Source organism: Electrophorus electricus, chromosome 13, assembly GCF_013358815.1.
Source record: "Electrophorus electricus isolate fEleEle1 chromosome 13, fEleEle1.pri, whole genome shotgun sequence".
Classification (NCBI taxonomy): domain Eukaryota; kingdom Metazoa; phylum Chordata; class Actinopteri; order Gymnotiformes; family Gymnotidae; genus Electrophorus; species Electrophorus electricus.
The window spans coordinates 18,051,247-18,072,253 of NC_049547.1; the positions used below are offsets into that span (position 1 = coordinate 18,051,247).

Here is a 21,007-nt window from a genome sequence, read left to right on the forward strand (position 1 = left end):
CTTCTTCCAGAGACAGGCATGGCCGGAGCACAAGAGGGAGTGCAAGTGTCTGAAACACCTCCAGCCGAGGGTGCCCACAGACTCGGTGCGGCTCGCGGCGCGAATCATCTTCAGGCTGGTAAGCTGCACCTCGGCCACCGGTTTGCTAAAACGCCCGTCGAGCCACTCCTGCAGTGGGTAGAGGCTACCGCACGGCGGCTGAGCCGAGGGAGCCGTAGAGTAGGTCTGATGTTGTTGTTCTCTCACCGTAGCTCAGTGATCCAGAGCCGCACCCAGAGGAGAGCTACCCGTTAGCCGAGCACCAGTCACGTAAGTCCGGCCCTGCTTGCACTGCGGCGCCAGCTGCAGCTTCGGTTGCGCTCAGCCCCATCTGAAGCAGTCTGGCTTTTTTTGTCCACAGAGACTCCTTTTTTTTTTTTTCCATGCCTAGTTTTATTACGGAGTGTACAGCTAAGGTCAAAGCTGAAAACGCCCACAAGAGGTCAAAGGTTTTCCGGTCCCCAGTTAGCCCCTCCTTTATACCTTCTGCCAGCGTCAATTGCCACTGTATACACACAAACACACACACAAACACACACACCTATATAAACACACACACCTATATAAACACACACACCTATACAAACACACACACCTATATAAACACACACACCTATACAAACACACACACCTATACAAACACACACACCTATACAAACACACACACCTATATAAACACACACACCTATATAAACACACACACCTATACAAACACACACACCTATACAAACACACATGCATGCAATTCTCTCTTTCTCCCTAATCTCTTGCCTGGGGCACCCAGCATTCTGTGCAGTTTAGCCACATGATGGTGATATTTAAATCTCTAGAACTCCATATAAGTTAGGAAGGCTCTCCTACTTTTTAACAGAATCAAACTTTTTCATGTTCATTTTATTTTTTATTTGTCACATTTCAAGTAGGATTATGTCGGTGACATGCTTTCTGTCATAGAGAGGTATGTGATCCTGTGTAGGTGCAGTGCAGGTTAATTGGCATGCTTTCTGTCATAGAGAGGAACATGATCCCTTATAGGTGTGGTGTGGGTTAATCAAAAATAATTGCTCTTGGTTAATGAAGTTAAGGCCAAGGTTACAGTTGGAGCAAAGTTTATGTGCATATTAGTGAGCCATTTAATTGAGTTGGTTATTCATAGCACATAGTTTATTGAAAAAAAAATGATAAAGAAAATGTGTGTGTGTGTGTGTGTGTGTGTGTGTGTGTGTGTGTGTGTGTGTGTGTGTGGGGCGGCACTTGCAGATCTGGAGGATATGAGTGCGGAGAAGAGAGGAGGCCTGACTCAGCTGTGCTCTATGCTGCAACTCTACCTGCTGCAGGAAGTGTGTGATGTGTCGGTGCTGCCGGGTGGTCTGGACCTCATGGGCCTCCTGTCCCGGGTGAGTCGCCTCCCCCTCGGCACAGCAGGGGGGGAGACGTTACTGTGGCATGACGAATACTGCAGAGTTTTACAGACTAAGCGGGCATGTCTCCCTGAGCGTGGCAGCCCCGTTCGGAACTGTGCGCTGCAGTCCGGCGCGGGCTCCGCCCACGGCTGGCTCCGCCCACGGCTGGCTCCGCCTGTAGCTTGCTCCGCCCACAGCTGGAGTGCTCTTATTTGGCTTTCCTCATTCTGATCCCTTAGATGAGGGTATAAAAAGTGTCCCCTAGAACTATGATCATGGTACAAAATGTCACTTATATACATTTACGTATAAGTGTATATACATACACTTATATACATAGTACACACAGGAACAGTGCGAGCCCCTCACAGACGGAGGTGCGTTTTGTGCTGTGTTTTGGGTATCCGGTGGCTGTGATGTGTATGCATGTGTTTGTCATTGCTTGCATGTGTTCATCATTGCTTGCATGTGTTCGCACGCGTCCATGTGTGCGTGCATTAGTTGGGTTTTACCGTAAGACCCCTCGGCACAACCCAAAAATGGAGCTCAAGCATCAGAACTCTTTTTGAATCAGACTATTCTGTAATCTGTTCCAGGTTTTCTGTGTGTGTGTGTGTTTGCGTGTGTGTTTGCTTGGGTGTGTCTGCTGTATGTTAAGGGATTCTTTTATCATTTTTGTTCTCGATGTTTATGGCCAGGTGCTTGGCTCTGTGGGAGTTTGTTTACTGATCTGTCGGCATGAAGGGCTGTTTTGCATTCCCCTCAGACTGACTTTTATTTGTTCATTCGCTGACCATTTTCACTGCGCCGTTATTACAACCACACTTGGCCCAGCGGAGATATCGGGGCAGTCCAGCATGACGGCTCACGAACACAGCGGGGACCCAACGGATGGCACATCACTAGCAAACAGCTTTTGCGTGTTTGCAGGAGAACCTGTGCACTATTCGAGCTGACAGCTGCCTCTGTGCTTGGGGAGTTTCAAAGACGCTACTCCGGTCTGTGGCTGATCCTCACTACCCCAGCACTGACGTCAGTGCTGGCTGATTTGACTGATCAGTTAATGGAGTCACGCTGGATGCAGTAGATAGCTCTGCACTGTTAAAAACCAGGATCCCCACAGTCCTGAGATCTGAACGGCTTGAACTGTGATTGGTTTCTTCTCGTTATTGTGATGAGAAGCAGTGCTACTGCTAGAGGGCTGAGGTGTGCATCCCTGATCTCTACTGAGTCCACACGTGGCCGACCGCAGTATCAAGGTGCGTGTCCCTGGACCACACACTGCTGAGGGCCAACATCAGTCGTTGCGGCATCTCGATAGCAGGGTTGCAGTGCGATTGCCCAGGGCTGGAAGCGTAGAGGCCAGGTTAACCACAGACGCCCACGCAGTGCTTCAGACTGAAGGGGACCTCTTTGCTGAAGTTGTCCTCACACTCCATCACCTTCAAGCCAGAATGAATGCAGGTCGCAGCATGAAATTTGGAAGGCGTGTTTGTCATTTTATCAGCCGTCATCTTTCACAGTGGAGTAATAGAGGGAATGTCAGGGCTAGAGTGATGAGTTGTAGGTAAAAAAAAAAAAAAGATCACTCGCTGTCAAACTGTTATACTGATGGCAAAAAGATGGATAGAGAATCATGAGACGTCCCCAAGAAGTGTCTCTCCGTTTTTCCCTCTCGCTCTACCCTTCTCCTTGTCTCCTCTCTTTCTCTTCCACAGTGCATGTAATTAGCAATATGGTCTCACTGTGGCTTTTTTCTGTTCTGTCATTCTGTTGGGCTGCAAGCAGCATCACATCATGAGGATGTGGAGCCAGGCACACACATCTGACAGTAACACATGCGCTCGCGCCCACACACACGCGCGCGCACACACACACACACACACACACACACACACACATCTCACAGTAACACATGCGCTCGCGCCCACACACGCGCGCGCACACACACACACACACACACACACACACATCTCACAGTAACACATGCGCTCGCGCCCACACACACACACACACACACACACACACATCTCACAGTAACACATGCGCTCGCGCCCACACACACACACACACACACACACACACACACACATCTCACAGTAACACATGCGCTCGCGCCCACACACACACACACACACACACACACACACACATCTCACAGTAACACATGCGCTCGCGCCCACACACACACACACACACACACACACACACATCTCACAGTAACACATGCGCTCGCGCCCACACACACACACACACACACACACACACACACACACACACATCTCACAGTAACACATGCGCTCGCGCCCACACACACACACACACACACACACACACACACATCTCATAGTAACACATGCGCTCGCGCCCACACACACACACACACACACACACACACACACACATCTCACAGTAACACATGCGCTCGCGCCCACACACACACACACACACACACACACATCTCACAGTAACACATGCGCTCGCGCCCACACACACACACACACACACACACACACATCTCACAGTAACACATGCGCTCGCGCCCACACACACACACACACACACACACACATCTCACAGTAACACATGCGCTCGCGCCCACACACACACACACACACACACATCTCACAGTAACACATGCGCTCGCGCCCACACACACACACACACACACACATCTCACAGTAACACATGCGCTCGCGCCCACACACACACACACACACACATCTCACAGTAACACATGCGCTCGCGCCCACACACACACACACACACACACACACACACATCTGACAGTAACACATGCGCTCGCACCCACACACACGCACACACACGCACACACACACACACACACACACATCTCACAGTAACGCATGCGCTCGCGCCCACATACACACACACACACACACACACACACACACACACACACACACACACACACACACACACACACATCTGACAGTAACGCATGCGCTCGCGCCCACACACACACGCGCACACACACACAGTAACACATGCGCTCGCACCCACACACACACACACGTCTGACAGTAACACGTGTGCGTGCACACACACACACACAACCTGTAACACATGTACACACACACCTGACAGTAACAAGTGCACACACCCACATCTAACAAACAAATGCACACAGACTCAAAAGCATTTATCTGATCAATGTTAATGCAGCCTTTTCTCACTAAATGTACTGCTGTTTACTTTGACACACATTTTTCAATTTAGTGAAATAATCATTGCTGAAATGCTTTGACCTTTATGGCTTTCTGTTTCTCGCTCCATGGCTCCAAGCTGAACTAATGACTGAGCTGAAGATCACACACTATCGCCATTTTCAATGAAACAGAGACTGCATGCCATTCACAAGAGCATTTTCCTTAAAGTAATATTTACAATTCAAAGTTCCTAAAGGCAGCTGAGGTGTGTATTGTGTGTAACTTGTATATTCTCATTAAGGCTGAAGCGATCTGGGCAGTGTAGCCACCGAGCAGATGGAATATCCTGTTAAAGCGATAAAGTGTAGAGGGAACGGAGAGAAGGTGAGAACACGGGGCTCAAATTAAAACACACATCCAGAGAGACTGCTGCTCCTGCTTTGAAACACAGGGACACACGTCTTTAATTAAAGCTACAGAACTGCACATTGTGTACAGAGCTACACAACGCTACACATTGCCCAGGGACTCCTGATCAGGTTCAGCGCACAAAGCAGTGGAGGAATCAGTGCTGTATTCCACAGGATGCATCTAACATTGAAAGAGGCTTGGTGGTGCCATCATGGCTTCTTTTTGCTGATGTTTGCTGTTATGTTAGGCTTCCTGTCATGATCAAAAAAGCCTTTGTGGGTTTGTTTTTGTATGCTTTTAATCCAGCTATCTTAATGTTGGCGGGGGGGGGGGAGACTTTCCTTTTCCATCTCCGTAAAACTGGAGTCACACTGCCGCCTCCTTCCGTTTAGTGCACATCTGCGTGGTTTCCTTCATTGTCTTCAGTTCTTTAAGTACGGTTTTGTTACTTCTTTCCTTTCTTTATTTCAACAGGTGTTGTATTTAGTGCCATCGATGTTTCCACTGCTGTTGTCTCTCATTTGTCAGGGGCTGTCATGTGTTATTGAGCTGTTTCAGGTTAGAACATCTGCTGTAGTGCTCATTATTTTTGGAGTAGAAGCTCAGGACACCACCGCCACAGGGGAGGGCTGTGGTTGGCCAATATTGATTCATAATGGAGAGAACTGCCCTGAGACGGAGGGAGAGAACTGCCCTGAGACAGAGAGCATGTTGGCAGAAGGACCATGTGCTTATGACCAAGCTTCTAGACCTCTACTGCTCTGATGTGAAGCAGGTTCTGCCATAACAACTTCTCTCAGTGCTGAATCAATATCAGCACTTCCTGGGTTCAACTGAGTGGCCAGCAGAGCTGACATAAGAATCAGCTGGAATTTCCATCCCGATCTGCTGCTCACTGTGGCAAAGATGTAGCTTCTCTACTGAAAAATATGTAGCTCCATAGACTTATTATCTCTGCCATCTTATGATCAATGCTAAGTTGGTATTTCTGCAACCTATATGTCATAAGTTGTGAAGAGTCTCTGTCTCATTCTTTAGTCAGCACAGGTGCTTGGAAATATTTCACCAGCATAACCATTTCTCTTTTCTCCTTGTTTTCTCTCTGTTTTCTCTCTGTTATGTTCTGTATAGGGACTCCGCTGTCAGAGATGGGTACATATGTTCAGGTTGTGGATGTGAGGGGTCAAATGTCAGAGGTCACTGTGTGTGTCTGGCCTGTCTATGGCAGTGGTTTACTGGGAGACACAGTGTGCTCTTTCTGTACTGCTCCTGTAATCAGAGGTGCCCTATGACCTCTTAGGGCTGTTCTGTGCACGTGCTGCTTTTCCCCTCGCGGCCCCGCCCCTTTCCCGGCACCCCTGAATATCATTAGCGGATGGGAGGGACCCCACCTCCTCTATTTGTGTCCGATGGTGTTGGTGAAACGAGAGACGCGCAGCGCTGTGTTTTCCCAGTGATGTGACACACATGCACTCTGCTGTTTTATGGCTCATCTAGTTTACTGTGACATCATCCGCCACATCTGCCTGTGAGAGTGATGGGGAAAGACAAACACAGAGTTCCCAGAATCCATCTCCGGCTGTAACCCTGGAGTCTCTGCTGGAAATGCACTTCTGAGTACACATGGAAGATTTCTACACACGCACCCTCCCGGTTCTTTGCTCAGTTTGACACACTGTGAGCAAGTGTGTCTTCTGCGCGTCAAACTTCTCTGCTGTCCTGCATTGTGAAGTACCCTGAATGAAATGAAGGGGGACCGAGCTGGCTTGTAGATCATGTTGTCTACAGTTAATACACAGCACAGCCGAATTGATGCATAGAACCACAACGGATCCCTAGAGGCCAGAGTAAATCTACCAGCCTCTACCAATAGGGGGCAGTGTGTTCTTAAATATTTCAGTCTTCCAGAGGTTTGCGCATAGATGGATTCTATTAAATGGGGCTTTTTTTTCCGCCTTTTGTGTTCATGTGTGTAGTAGAAAGTGTTATACAGGTGCTTCTAACCATGGATGAGCAGTGGGTCTGAGTTCATCTTTTCATACAGGACTGCATTACAACTCCTGGGTTTGCTTTCAGCAATTAAGTGTGTGTATGGATGAGTACATCAGAGTGAGGGACAATTCAGTCTTTGGTCCTACAGATGTTGTGTGGTCTACTGGAGGATTTGCCTTAGTCATAGAGAGCCAGTTATATGGGACATTAATATTCTGAACACTGTGCATAGGTCTGTGTGTTTCATCATGTGTGTTTGTATGCGTCTCCTAGGAGAGTAGGGTGCACAGATGCCTGTTACTGAAGAACATTAAAAACACATTTAACTTTGGACATATTTCTCCTAAATCTTACAAAAAGCCATTAGGACTGAAACGGTCCATGAAATTGGAGCCCTGATTTTAATACAGTCTACACTTTTCCTACACTTATCCATAATCTCTGTCTGCAGGGGACTGGCTCATTCCCAAATCAGGCTCTCTCTCTCTCTCACTTTCTTTCTTTTAAAAACACTGCTGTGAGGTCAAAGATCAGTTCATCATGTTCAAATTACCATTCTGCTGAGCTGTTGCGAAATAGATATGTAACAGATAAGTGTGTGGGCCTGGGTTTGGTTTATTGGCTCATTTTAAAGTGGACTGTTCCTGCAGCAGAACTCAGCCAGGGAGCCACTGTAGCGCCGTGGACAGCCGAGGCGGGGCTGCTGTCTCCCAGGTTGGCATTCCTGACTTTTCTGGAGTCTGACATGATGACTTTTCTGGAACACCGCTGAAGCTTTTCCGGAAGGCCACTGAGGCGGATGTGGAGACCTTTCCGGAAAATTGCTGAGGTTAACGTGGGGACTCTTCCCTTTTGTCCTGAGGCAGTTCCGTAACAATCATGTATAGCAGCGAACGGATGAGATCGTTCCTCGTGCTGCTGGTGTCCTGATGATGGATGAGGAACATCAGACTGTGTGACTCGGGTTCGGTCTGCAGTGAGCGTGCAGATTCGCCTGTGGTCCCAAGACGTCAGTCACCTGGCGGTGTCCACTCGACGCCAAATCTGGGGGGAGCATTTCCAGCCTGGCGTTAAACCCGTAGAGAAATCTTCACAATAGGCAAAGAAAACTGTAGGACAGAACGCTGCTTTTGGATGCTATTTTAATTTCTCCCCCCCTGCTCTCTCCATGGACCTCAGCAACATTTAATGTTAATTGTGTCTATTAGTGTGGATGGTTTGTGTAAACCGCAGGAGATGGCCAAGCTCATTACACACATCCGATGTAAAGCAGACTGAAGCCTGCGGTCGTCTCTGTGTGGATCTGAACCAGCGCTTTGCGTTTAGCTCTGCTTCGACTCCGAGACTCCGAGCCGCCAGTTGGCTCCAGGTGCAAAAGAAAGTCTTTGATTACATTTGTCCCCCTTGTTTATAATCGCCCGTTCACTCCCTGTTCTTCTGCTCTGACACACAAGTACGTGTATATTAGTGAAAAGTTTTGTTGGTGTTCACTCAGGATTTGCCTCATTTGCTTTCTCTCTTTCTCTTATTCGCTTTCTCTCCGTCTTGCTGCCTCTCATTCTCTCTGTCACTTGCAATCTCTCCCTTTCTCTTACTCCTGCTATCCTCTCTTTCTTACTCGTGCTAGCCCTCATTCTCCCCTTTTATTTCCCCTTTGCGCTCTCTCTCTCTCTCTCTCTCTCTCTCTCTCTCTCTCTCTCCCTCCCTCTAGCTCCTTTTCCTTCTCTCTCTCTCTCTCTCTTCTCCCTCCTCTCCCATCATCATTCTCTCTCCCCCTCACGCCTCCTCATCTTCTCCTCTCTCTTGCCTTTAGGGCCTCGCTCTGTGTCTCCTCTGGTCTGTGTTCACAGTAGCTCATTCTTATTGCTGCCTTGCTGCTAGAATCTACCACAGTAATGATATAATTATGTGATTTATGGTTGCCCCGCTTTGTATACCAGGCACCGGCGTGTTGGGCTGTGGGAGTCAGACTTTTCTGGTGCCTGTCTGAGGGGATTATTAATTATCATTTGACATTTTCTTTTTGCACAAGTCACTGGTGTGGTTGGTATTTGTGCACTTAATGAGTGTTACCATCACTAGAACACTGTCAGTACTGAATCCTTTACTGAACACTCTCAGTACTGAGATTCTTCCATTGGTGGTTCTTCCAGGATTATTGCTAAAGATGAGTAAAAATACTATGCGAAACGCCTTAATTTATATTTTAATTGTACACTAAAAATATCAAGCACATGTCACAGTAATTGGGACCTGTGTTAGTATTGTTCGCACTCAGCTTGCGAAGACGACAGTGACTCAGCCTCATATGAGCGCGTGGTATTGCATGCCCATGATGCCTGTATACTGACGAGACTTTTGAAGATTTGGAAGGAAAACAGCAACATTACGTTTGCATCATTTGGCAGATGCTTGTCGGAGCGACTTGTCAAAAGAGTATGGGGGCTCTCTGGGAATCAAACCTGGATGTTGCTAGTACTTTGCTCATCCTGCTCCAGCAGGTGAGCATTAGAAGCAAAATCACCTCACTACCTTACAACGAGTAGAGTGGGATGCTGTAGAATAGATGCTGGTTTCCACGGTCACCCAAATTATTCCCTTTCGATTCAGGCTTTTCTTCCTTATAAAAGGGCTCACATGGCTCTCTTTGCTTTTGCTGCCAACAAGCTTTGAAGGAACGTAGTTAGAAGTACTATGTAACTAAAACTAACTAAATTAATTCAAAAGAATTTTACTAATTCTTTCTGCCATCGGGTGGATGAAACTGTGTTTAACACTGCAAAGTGTAATAAGTAAAGCATTTGTGTATTGTCCAGTTTGCTGTGCAGCTTGTCTGTATTCTGGTGGGAGGATCTGCGTGGACACTAAAGTGTTTCTGATGGGTTTCTTGGCCCTCCAGGCTAAATGCACAGGTGCTCACTGGTTCATTCATACAGCAGCGATTCCACACAGTGTGCAGATCAATGTCCACTCTGACTGTGGTGCTTTATATTTTTGTGCAGCTCAGTGGCTACTCTGAATGTGATGGTGTTTTGGGTTTTTTTGGGGGGGGGGGGTGTAGGTCAGTGTTTACTCTGACTGTGGTTATATGGTGGTGTCTGCACTTCAACTTATTTCTCTTTTAAATTTCCTTAAATCTTTTTATGATTTGTAGAAACTTTAACCACATGTAATTTGGGGCTTGGAAGTGTGTGTATGAGAGAGAGAGAGAGAGAGAGAGAGCGAAAGCGAGCACCCTCTTTCAAATAGTTGCTGTTGGATGCATGAGGTCTGGTAATGCATCAGAATATATAGTAAAGTAAAGCATGGAGAGCTTTTATGCTTCTTTACACACACACACCCTTGCATAACCTTCAACAACCTTCAGCATTAGCAAGTTCAAGTTTGGTTTATTTGTCACGTACATAGTCATACATAGTATAACTCGCAGTGAAATGGTTTGAGTGCGCTCTGGGGGTGCATAGAGAAATATATAAACAATGTATGTACAATATATGTATATTATGTTTATATACACAGTGTACAATGTATACATGGATATGTATATATGTATGTACACAATGTACAGTTCCATCTTGCAATTGAACATATTTACAGTTACATGTTACATGGTGGTGGTGGTCCCCACAGCTTATCAGTTTCCCTGATTCAGGGCCCGAATAGCCTGTGGGAAGAAGCTCCTCTTCAATCTCTCTGTCTTGGTCTTCAGGGAGCGGAAGCGCCTCCCTGACCTCAGCAGAGAGAAGAGCCTATTGTTGGGATGGGTGGGGTCCTTCACAAGCAGTTTTCTTTGTTAATTGCCTAAGAGGTTGATGAGATTAGGTTCATTAATGAGATATGGGGTGAGACACAACAGGCAAACTTGCCACGGTGGTGAAGGCGCTTTTTGGCTGCTGGTCGAACACACAGCTTTCCCCCTGAACCCACTCAAGAGTCCGGGTTTGTAGTTGATGGTTGTGGAATCTGGTCTACTGCTGCACCTGATTTCTGTAGATCTCTGCTGTATTCTTGAAAGACACAATACCTTAGAATGTGCACATACAGTATATAGTACAATACAAAATAACCAAATAAGAAATTATTTATAGATAGCTGGGATGTTGTGAAGCAAACACAGCTCGGATCTCTCTCACGTTCTCTCTCCAACTCATTCTCTCTCTCGCACATGCATATGCATAAAACAGGCAGCGACATCCCAAGATTGTAGAATTTGCCTGAGAGCAGGTTTAGGCTTTTATTAACCCATTTGCGTGAAATCTACTGAAACAGTTTAACAGTGATCAATATATGGTACATTCAAATATGAACTGAAGTATTATTCAAACTCGCATGTTTCAGTGATCGAACTGCAGTATTGTTTAAACCCACATGGGCCTGTCAGAACTGCAGTGGTCAGTTTTATTGCCTGTTGATGGAGAATCATGAAAGCAGAACATAATTGCACTGATAAACTCGCTCAAAACACGAGCCATGAACTCACCAGAGATGTTTTCTCAGAGTGCTGAAGGTACTTCTGACTTGGCAGACAATTGGATTCCTCAGTCTGGGAGAATCTCATTTCAGTGGCACACGGGAGGCTCAGCCTTGTTAACATTTACTTCATACGAATGGAAGGGCAAAGGGCATCGTATTGAGGGGAATGTGCAGAAACTATTAAAAACACAGATGCTCCTGCCGCACACACCGCACACTTCAGTTGCGTTTGGAAGGCCAGGTGTGTGTGTTTTAAGAAATAACAATAACGCATCCGCTTTTTGAGTGCATCACGCTGTGGGGCCCAGAACGGGTCAGCAGATTAACTTAGCACTGCGCGGTGCGTGCATGTGTGTGGGAGGGCCACGCAGCAGAAGGAGCAGTATTTATTAGACTCTCCTGGCACAGTTGGACTCAGGATGCAAAGTTGTTTTGTAGAGCCGATTCGCCTGTGCTGCATGGGGTCTGGGAAGTAGGTTATGAACCTTAATGTATGCTGCAATGGACAGACTCTCGCATATAAAACCGGAATGGCTTTGATGCTGCTACTGAGACGTTCCCTGCGCTGGTGCAGCAGACCTGCCTTCTTTCATAGGTTCAGGTGAGGCATCCTGCACCCCAGACCTTGGAGGACTATGCAGCATGAAAGCTCACCCTGTACAATCTCACCCGCTACCTGCACTCCGCTAAACAGTGCCTTAAAACACCATCCCCAACCCCTACACTGTTACTATGGCAACCTGGACCTTCATATTGGCCTCTCTCTCTCTCTCTCTCTCTCTCCCTCCTGCTCGCATTCTCTACCTTTCTCTCTGTCTCTTTCTGCTCTCTCTCTCTCTCCTGCTCTTTCTCTGCCTCTCCATGAAATTGAATAGAATATAAAATGATCGAAAATGTTCTTTTTAATCATACATAATGCATGTTATAGTCTCCAAAGCCTTACCCTCACTTCTTTATAGCCAGGTATGCATTTTCTCGATGGGTTCCAAGCAAGCTGCAGAAAGCATTTCATGTCCTTCTGTTCTCGAGTTTGCATGCTGATCAGTTGTTTTAAGTGGTCTTTGTACTCACTATTTTCCTCCCGTTATTGTAGCTAAAATTGAATTTGCATATTCCTGGTCCTGATTAGATTCACATTTTCCCATAATCCCATGCCATCTGCTGTGCGTTCCTATACTGCTCTGCTGGGGTTGCAGGGCTGAGGGGGTGTGGCTGCATGCCGCTCTCTCTGCATACACCCCCCCCCCACCCCCCAACTTCTTCTAGAACGGCAACAAAAGAGATATCATAGAGGGAGCAAGATCATGTGTGCACATGTGTGTCGAGTAGGGGGTTTGGGGGGTTGGGCGGAGGGGCAGCTATGAGCCCATGGTCAGGGCTGAGTATAAATCCTGCCCGATGCCTGATTGGAATGTAAATGCCATTGGTTACATCATCATTAGTTTAAGGATGGCCTTAGCTTAATCACATTAAGGTCATTGTTCTAGCTGTGTTGCAGAGGGATTTATAAGGCAGATATGGGAAGCTATTTGTTTAATTAACTGAGCACTAGCATGGGTGATTAGAGTGGGGCTCAGTGAATCCTATTCCTTCTCTCTCTCTCCCAGCTCACATCTGTAATACGTTTATTGTACTGTGTACATTTTAGAGGAATGGCATCCCTCATGGAAATTGGTCGCAGCTGTGGAACTCGGACTGTTTCTTTCTCCATCTTATAATTACTCTAGTGAGTTACGTTCCCGTGTGTGTGTGTGTGTGTGTGTGTGTGTGAGAGTGTATCTTCTAAAAAATAATAATTTTAATCTTTATGTACAACTAGTCATATCATACATTTAGATATGTGACGTACAAATAATTCATGAATACATTCATTTGTAATGGATCAAAAACCAAGGAGCGACACCAGGGACAACAGGAAGTGTTTTCGAGTCACCAGAAACCAAGAATTGCCTTGCTCATCTCCAGGATAATTATTTATTTAGCTCGTTTTGGTTTGGCATTGATTTGGTGACTGGTAATTACATCCATGTTAAGTTTTGTTGCAGTTTGTCAGCGTTTGACCGATTGCTACGAGACTATGGAAAAAGGGCAGCTGTTTTGTCTCATTTCAAAAAGTGGCTCCTTGAACATGGATCCATTGTTTCACATGTCATCGGATAATAATGAGTTATTAGCTGTCGTGAATCGCTAACGCAGCTTTACTCAAGGCTTCTGCTGATGAGTGTTGGAGAAATCATTCTTCTGCATGTTCTTTTACTTGTTTTTGAAATGGCATACTTGTTATCACAAACAGAGAAGTCGCTCTAGAAACTCTTGGAAGGGTCATAATGCTGTTCTCCGAAGGGAGAATGAACGTTGAGAACGTTCTTCACTTCCTGGAGAGCTTGGCTGACTTGCTCAGCCCAGGACTCTCAGATGGGTTGCACAATTATGGCAATCGGAACAATCTCTCTGTGGTTCACGTTGTTGTTGTTTTTCCATTCACATTGTCAATGTTTATTAATGCACTCAAATGGAGGAGCATCTGGACTTTTCAAAAAGTTTATGATCGCATTATGAGAGTCACTAAATGGAGAGCTGGATAAAAAGGTGCACATTAGAGCCTTGCAGGCAGGCAGAGAACCCGTGAGGGTATTTTAGGGACACAGTGGGCAGTGTTAATGAGGGTATGTCTGTGCGGCCTCAGCAGGAGGGTGCACCATTTTAGATCATGATCGTGTTCTCAAATGCATCTTGCCTTTGCATTTAGTGAAGTGTCTGGCCAAGAGGTCACCAGTGGGCCAACAGAGATTTACCATTTGGTTTAGCTTGGACTGAAGTTTTCTGGGTCTTATCCAGCAAATCTTGGCACAACAATATCACATTACTGAAAGTGCTTTCAACTACATTGGGCTATAGAACCATAACCTTTGCTTGTATGTTTCAAGAAGGCAACACCACCTTTCTGTATAATTGCACTCAATGATCCACCTTTGAAGAAAAGCATTCTATTGTGTTTTTCTTTAAGCTGCTACTCAAGGTAGACTACTCGCTCACTGGCAGTATTTTAGGTGGCAGCGGGTGTGTAATTGAGCGTTGTCTGTGGGGTGCTCAAGATGATCCAGCGGGAAATTAAGGCGCATCCACACTGTATAGCTGACACCATTCGTGGAGAGACCACTAGTCGAGCAGACATGGAGAGACCAGTAGGCCCTCTAATGCAGAGAGACCAGTAGTCTACCAGATGTGGAGAGACAGAAAGTAGCGGTACATTTCAGTTTTGTTCCTTTTTTCAATGTTCTGTTTTCAGTCTAAGCAGGGCTTGTATGCTCTCATTCTGTCTCCTGACTCTTATCAGTGTACCACACTGTGATGTACAGACAACAAGTGATTACTGACTGACTATTAACAGCAATAAGAGTAAACATTAGGGCTTGTGTAGGTGCTTCTGCTCTCCTTGGATATAGCTGTTCCCTAGCCTGAGGGGAATGAGATGCATGTTATGTTGTACACTTATGTAGTACATGTGTGTTGTACATGCGTGTTGTGGCCATCCTACTGTTGCCGTGTCTCTCGGCACATTCTGCCGGCTCTGTGTCTGTGCTCCTTCTGAAAGCATCATGTGACTGCATGTGACTGCAGACACTCGATAACACTCTCCCCATTTCTCCTTTTCATGTGTTTTTTTTTTTTTTTGTGCTACATGCACAAATTGATTGACTGACGCATTTATTTCTGCAGTATTCATGCCATATGTTGCACTGAATATGAATGCATTAATGCATAGGGACAGAAACAGTATTTTTGAGGTTGCTGCATATTTAATGGCCTTTGAGTTCTCTGGGTTGAAATTTTTAGGCTGATGATCTGTTTTTTGTATGACCTCTTTCCAGAAACATTTCTTCACCAGGCAACAGATATTGGGGAACTTTGCTGGTCTATCCTGCTTTAAGCACTAATCAAGTAGAATGTGATGGCAAGCTTTAATATCAAAGACCATAGACCCACAAAATCTGGGTGCAATCGTAAGTCTGCGGCATCTAGAGCCCTTTTCTGCAGGCTTTTATTTCACAGTGGTTCCGATTTGTCTATAAATATGTGAGTTAGCAGAGGAGCAGATGGTTTTGTTTATATCAGTCTTATGATTCTCTGAGTGGCTTTGCAGATAAAGGATCTGCCTGGATGTTTGTTTGTGTGTGAGAGAGAGAGAGAGAGAGAGGTGTGTGTGTGTGTGTGAGGGAGAGAGAGAGAGACTGTGTGTTTGTAGTTTATTTGGATTGGTGTGGATGTTTGACTCTCTGTAGCATAGTGGCTTGGTGGTGAGTGAGTGGGTGGGGGTGATTTTCAATCTGGATGTGAGAACGGGGAGAGATGCAGGCCAACCCCAACACTTCTAACAGCTACAATACATCCAACCGCCTCCATCATCTATAATACCTCAATCTCCTACAACAGCAACAACACATTTTCACAGTATATAAAATATGAAGCTATAGTGTAATTAACTTGTAATAAAGGTTTAATAACTGTTGAGCTGAGATTACACATTGATCCTGTTGTCGTCCGAAAAATTGTTAATATTGATGGTCTGCCGATTGTTAAAGAAGAGATTTTCTCTCGAGAACTCTCCTAAGATTGGGACCACTCACCCCTTGACTACAAATAGCAGGAAGGCAATAAATCGTAAGATCCAAATGCCTGGAAACACCTGACAGCAAAACCCAAGTTTAAACATAACTGGGCCAGGAGCCATGGGGTTCCTGCTTACCTGACTGAGCTGAGGATCCAATTCTTATTATAAGATTTCCAACCTGTCACGCTTTCTCTCTATCTGCCTGTCTGACTAGCTGTCTGTCACACACTCTGTTTGTGTCTGTTGCTATCTCTCTCTCTCTCTCTCTTCTGCTATCTTTCCTCTCTCACGCTTTGGTCCTCTTCCAGAGGTCTGGTGTTTAATTCTGGACCTCCGCTATCCTGAGATAATGCCGGGTGCTTATCCCCTCCTCCTGCTGGTTTTCCTGCGGCGTTCCAGGGAGAGGGAGAGGGATTCCCTTGAGAGGGGACCCTGCAGCCTGGCTCCACGTTCCGGCACGAGGCAAAGCGCCAGAGACACGCCCCGCTGCCCAGCCTTAATTGCATCCGCAACGTGTGAGGCTGACTCAGGATATTCAGGAATTGTGGTGCGCTGTTCTCTTTATTCAGTAAAGCCATGTGCATGGCTTAGTGTGTAATGCTTAATTGAAAACATTGAGAAATTGGGTTATTAGGTTGCCTATCTTCACTTACTTGCTTATTTGTCACAGCTTCTGTCAGGGCTGTTTTTAAGAAGCCATGATTAAACAGCTTTGAAAATCATGAATTGGGTATCAATTTCATGGTTGTGGTCATGTTCTAAGGAATAAATGCATAAATGTGCTAGCTGCACCTCAGATTCTAACCCTCATGATTTGTAAAATGTATACGAACATGAAGTGGTGATGTGCTTGTGTCTGAGTTTGTGTGTGTGTGTGTGTGTGTGTGTGTGTGTGTGTGTGTGAGAGAGAGAGAGAGAGAGAGTGTGAGAGAGAGAGAGTGAGTGTGTGAATGCAAGGTGAACTATTCGAGTGGCATGAATGGTTGGCTGGTGTTTGATGGGCTCTTGGCTATAATTCCTGCTGACATCTCTCTCTCTCGCGCACACACACACACACGCACAGAGTCACTAGTGCTCGGTTTGGCTGGACCAGGACACCCTGGAACAGGGTGATCTTGCCAGTATGTGAATGCTGTGTGACGTGTTAAAAATGATCAGTGTGTTGAGTAGAAGGTCTGGATGTCCCGCACCACTGATCAGCCTCGGGACAGCTGGCTCAGGATCCTCAACTCTGATTGCAACTGCTCATGCTTTTTGGGTACACTATACTTGTCTTACTGTATACATACATTCAAATACAAGTTTTCAAAATACAGGGTTGGGAAACCGTGATGTAGAGCTGCTTTCAAGTCTGTGGAATCTTTTGAAATGTGTGTTTGGGAAAAATACTGTCATGAGTAATGCAATAACGCAGAAACTGGAGTTCTACGAATATGACAAATCATGCAGAGCGTTGTCCAACACCTTCCAAATAATGGTCTACGCAGATCTGCTCTCTTCCTCTCTCTGCCCCTCTCAAAATGTCTCTTCCTTTCAGCTGCTCTACCCCACTCTCCCTCTCACTGTGTACACACACACACACACACACACACACACACACACACACACACACACACACACACACACACCCCAAGCCTCCCTACACACTTCTACAGTCCACACACGTACGCGTTTCTCTGTGTCGTCAGACAATTTGTCATCCTGAATGGCCAATATCGCTCTGTTTCCCGCCTCAAATCACCAAGGCAACAGTGCATTCACCCATGCGTGATCTCGTGCTGAATGCAGCTCTCGCACACGCCTTTTCTGCATCCAAAAAGACTGTGATGCATGTTTATTTTTGTTTCTGGAACTCTCCTACATTCAGATTTAAACATAAAGCCTTTCTATTTGACAAAGACGGCTCTGGCGCACGCGGTGTGCCTACGTGTGTCCAGCGATTTTCTGCTGCAGCACCCGCTGAAAGTGTTATTGTCCGTATGCGTGTACTCCCGGTCAGGGTTTCCTGTTTCAGTGCCATTACAAGAGGACACGTCTAGCACTCTGCATGCTCTGATTAGCTAGTGGCTGTTGCTAACGTGAGACGAATGGGGAAGTGGAGGAGCCATTTGTCATCGCTTGTGCGAGGACGCGTTAATTCTGCCATCAGTATGCAGCAGCTCTGCCTGCTCTGCATTGCTTCTGTAGTCCAGCTCAGGTATCTGACGTGGATTTCAATAACCGCTAATTTTTCTGCAAAAGGCAGAACACGGGCTTTTGAGCAAAATGAAGTTGCGCTTCAAATATTTCTCTCCCTTTTGGAACGTACGATGACCACCTGAAAGGTGTACTGTGATCTTCACTTAAAAATTTACAACTTTAACCGGTCCACACCTTTAATTGGTCCACTTTTGCCGTTTCCATGGTGATTTCCCCCATAAAGGGAAAAATAGTAAAGAAGTGGAAGTCTTTTGATGCAAAAATATTGCTGTGATTTGATGATTGTTCTGCAGGGGTGAGTGGAGAGAGGTGATTACTAATGATCTCGCTGTGCTCCAACAGAGGAAAATGGTTTAAATAAATCTTGATTAAATTCAATTTATTGCCGGCAAAAGGCGTCAGTGACTACAGGATGGGACGCTGAACTGTTCTTCCTTTAAAAGAATTTATGTAAATGAGAGATTACTGGGAACTATAGGAGGTCACACTCCCACTTCAGTCGTGTGTGTGTGTGTGTGTGTGTGTGTGCGCGTGCGCGCGCATGTGCTATATAGTGTGTTGGGATATCTCTGTTTGGATTTGTAATGAATGTATTAAAACATCTGTTTGGTTTTGTAGGTATGTATATTAGAAAATCTGGAAGGTTTTATAGACACTTTTTTGTAGCAGGATTTTTAGGTGAGTGTGTGCATTAAAATATGGGCAGGTTTTGTAGGTGCGTGTGTTTTTGCAATATGTGCAGGTTTTGTAGGTGTGTGTGGCAGGTTTTGGTTTTATGGGGCAGGAATGTTGCATCTCATCTCCCAGAGTGACTAACAGCTACACTCCTGGTAGTTTCACCATGGTAACACAGCAGCCCTTTGTATTGATCCAGTCCAAAGCTGCAGGCCATATGCGCGTGCAGCTCAGGTATGTCGGCAGTTCCAGGGCCCGGCTCTGCACAGCGAATGGAAATGAGGGCTCAAAGGAAGCCCAGGGGAAGCTACGCTCCACACAGCCCAATTACACTCAGTGCGCCATGGCTCAAATTAATGGACTCCTCTGACTGGTGGAGAAGGGGTGAGGTTGTTGAGCGTTCAGGGTGCCGTCGGTAAAGGGTGTTACTTTAATGATGCAGGGGGTGTCACTGAGGTGGTGGGGGCGGGGCTGTAGTCCTGACCAACAACACTCCACCTCTAGGATTTGCTGGAGCAGGACGGGTGTGTGGTGGGGGTCTGCAGGTCCTGGAGGTGGTGTGGTGTCGGGTGGAGGTGTTTTAGGCAGCCTCTCATTGATCACCTTTTAAATGCCCTTCAGTTTGTGAAGTCTGGGTCTAATTAATTAATTCACATTCTGCTTGGACATGCTGTCGAATCTCTATAGACCCTCCACTATAAACAAAGGGAACTGTCACTACACAGCATCACATGCTTGCAAATACTCCTGTAAAATGCATAATGCATAACCATATCATTAAAATGTATTTCCAGGATTTTTTCCACTAGCCCATTATTCCAGGTGATTTGCCAGGTGCAGCACGTTGGGCCCTGCCTTTGTCTTCAAGGTAGTATCTCCTGACTGTGTGTGTGTGCGCGTGTGCGTGCGTGTGTGTGCGTGTGTACACACAGCCTATCTGTTTGCCGAAGATGTGATCGTTCTGTGGTGTTGATCCATGGGGGGCTGTGTCTGCACTCTAGGTCCCGAGGGGAATCGGATCTGGCAGCTCCAGGCCCCGGCGGAGGGTGGAAATGCTGGTGCTGAGAGATTTTTGTCTGGCTTTGGGACCCTGCGCTGCGCTTACACAGCTGCTCTGGGACTGCGCCTTGAGCTGGGCTTGGTGTCCGTATCTGTTAGGCCTCCGCTCCCTGCTGCAACAGCGTCTGAGCAGTGTGTGTACAGGACTGGTCCATGCTGCCGCGCTGGGCTGGTGCACTTGTGACCCAGGGCTTAAGTGTCGTGCTCAGTGTCGTGTGTCCATGTGATGGCGTTTACCCCTGCTGGATGGGTCACATCTTGTGTATGCTGACTCTCCCCTTCGCTCTGGCGGTGAAGGGGTCTGAGGGTCTGGCCCCTGCAGTCGGTGGGCGTTGGGATTAACGAGCGCTTCCAGAGGGCAGGATAAAGAGTGAGGACAAGGAACGTCCAAAGACTCCTCCTGGAATACTGAGCGCTCAGCCTCCATTTCACCGCCCCTCCCAGGAGATTCAAATTCATGCGCGCCTGCAATTGGTTAAATCTGATAACGAATGCGCATATCTGCTACCTATAGCTGATGTTTTGTTTTTTTTTATAGGAAAATGTGGAAGGTGTTTTACCTGGTAGGAGCTTCTGGTAAAGTGTGTTTCATACAGGACATGCATGTTTCATAAAGGACATTCTAAGTACTGAATGTGGAATCTGTGGTTCAGTCAGACGCAATAGTGAGCCTGTTTGTTTTCCGTAATAGCTGTTTGGAATTTGACTCCAGAACCTTGCTGTAGTCCTTATATCTTGATGTTTAAATGTCTATCTTAAACCTTTAATCTGATCAAATGCCCAGAGCCATCCACCTAGGGAGTGTTTTGTGTGTGCGTGTGCAAGGTTACTTGTGTTTATGTTGGCCAAGACTGTTACATGATCGTAGGCTTCCTGATTGGTGCTTTGATGTGTGTTTTCATCCCTTCTGGAGTCAGAGTGCCGAGAGAAGAGATGAGCTCCCAAATTGTGCTCAAAGGAGCCAAATTACACTC

General features: G+C 46.3%; 1 protein-coding gene across 1 annotated transcript in view; it reads left to right on the forward strand.

Moving 5' to 3' along the window:
* smyd3 (SET and MYND domain containing 3) overlaps positions 1–21,007 on the forward strand; it is a 110,611-nt gene that overhangs the window by 18,641 nt on the left and 70,963 nt on the right. Inside the window, exons 3-5 of the mRNA XM_026999906.2 lie at positions 11–118; positions 252–309; positions 1,300–1,436. Coding sequence (XP_026855707.2) covers positions 11–118; positions 252–309; positions 1,300–1,436 — 303 coding nt within the window. The remainder of the gene's footprint in view (positions 1–10; positions 119–251; positions 310–1,299; positions 1,437–21,007) is intronic.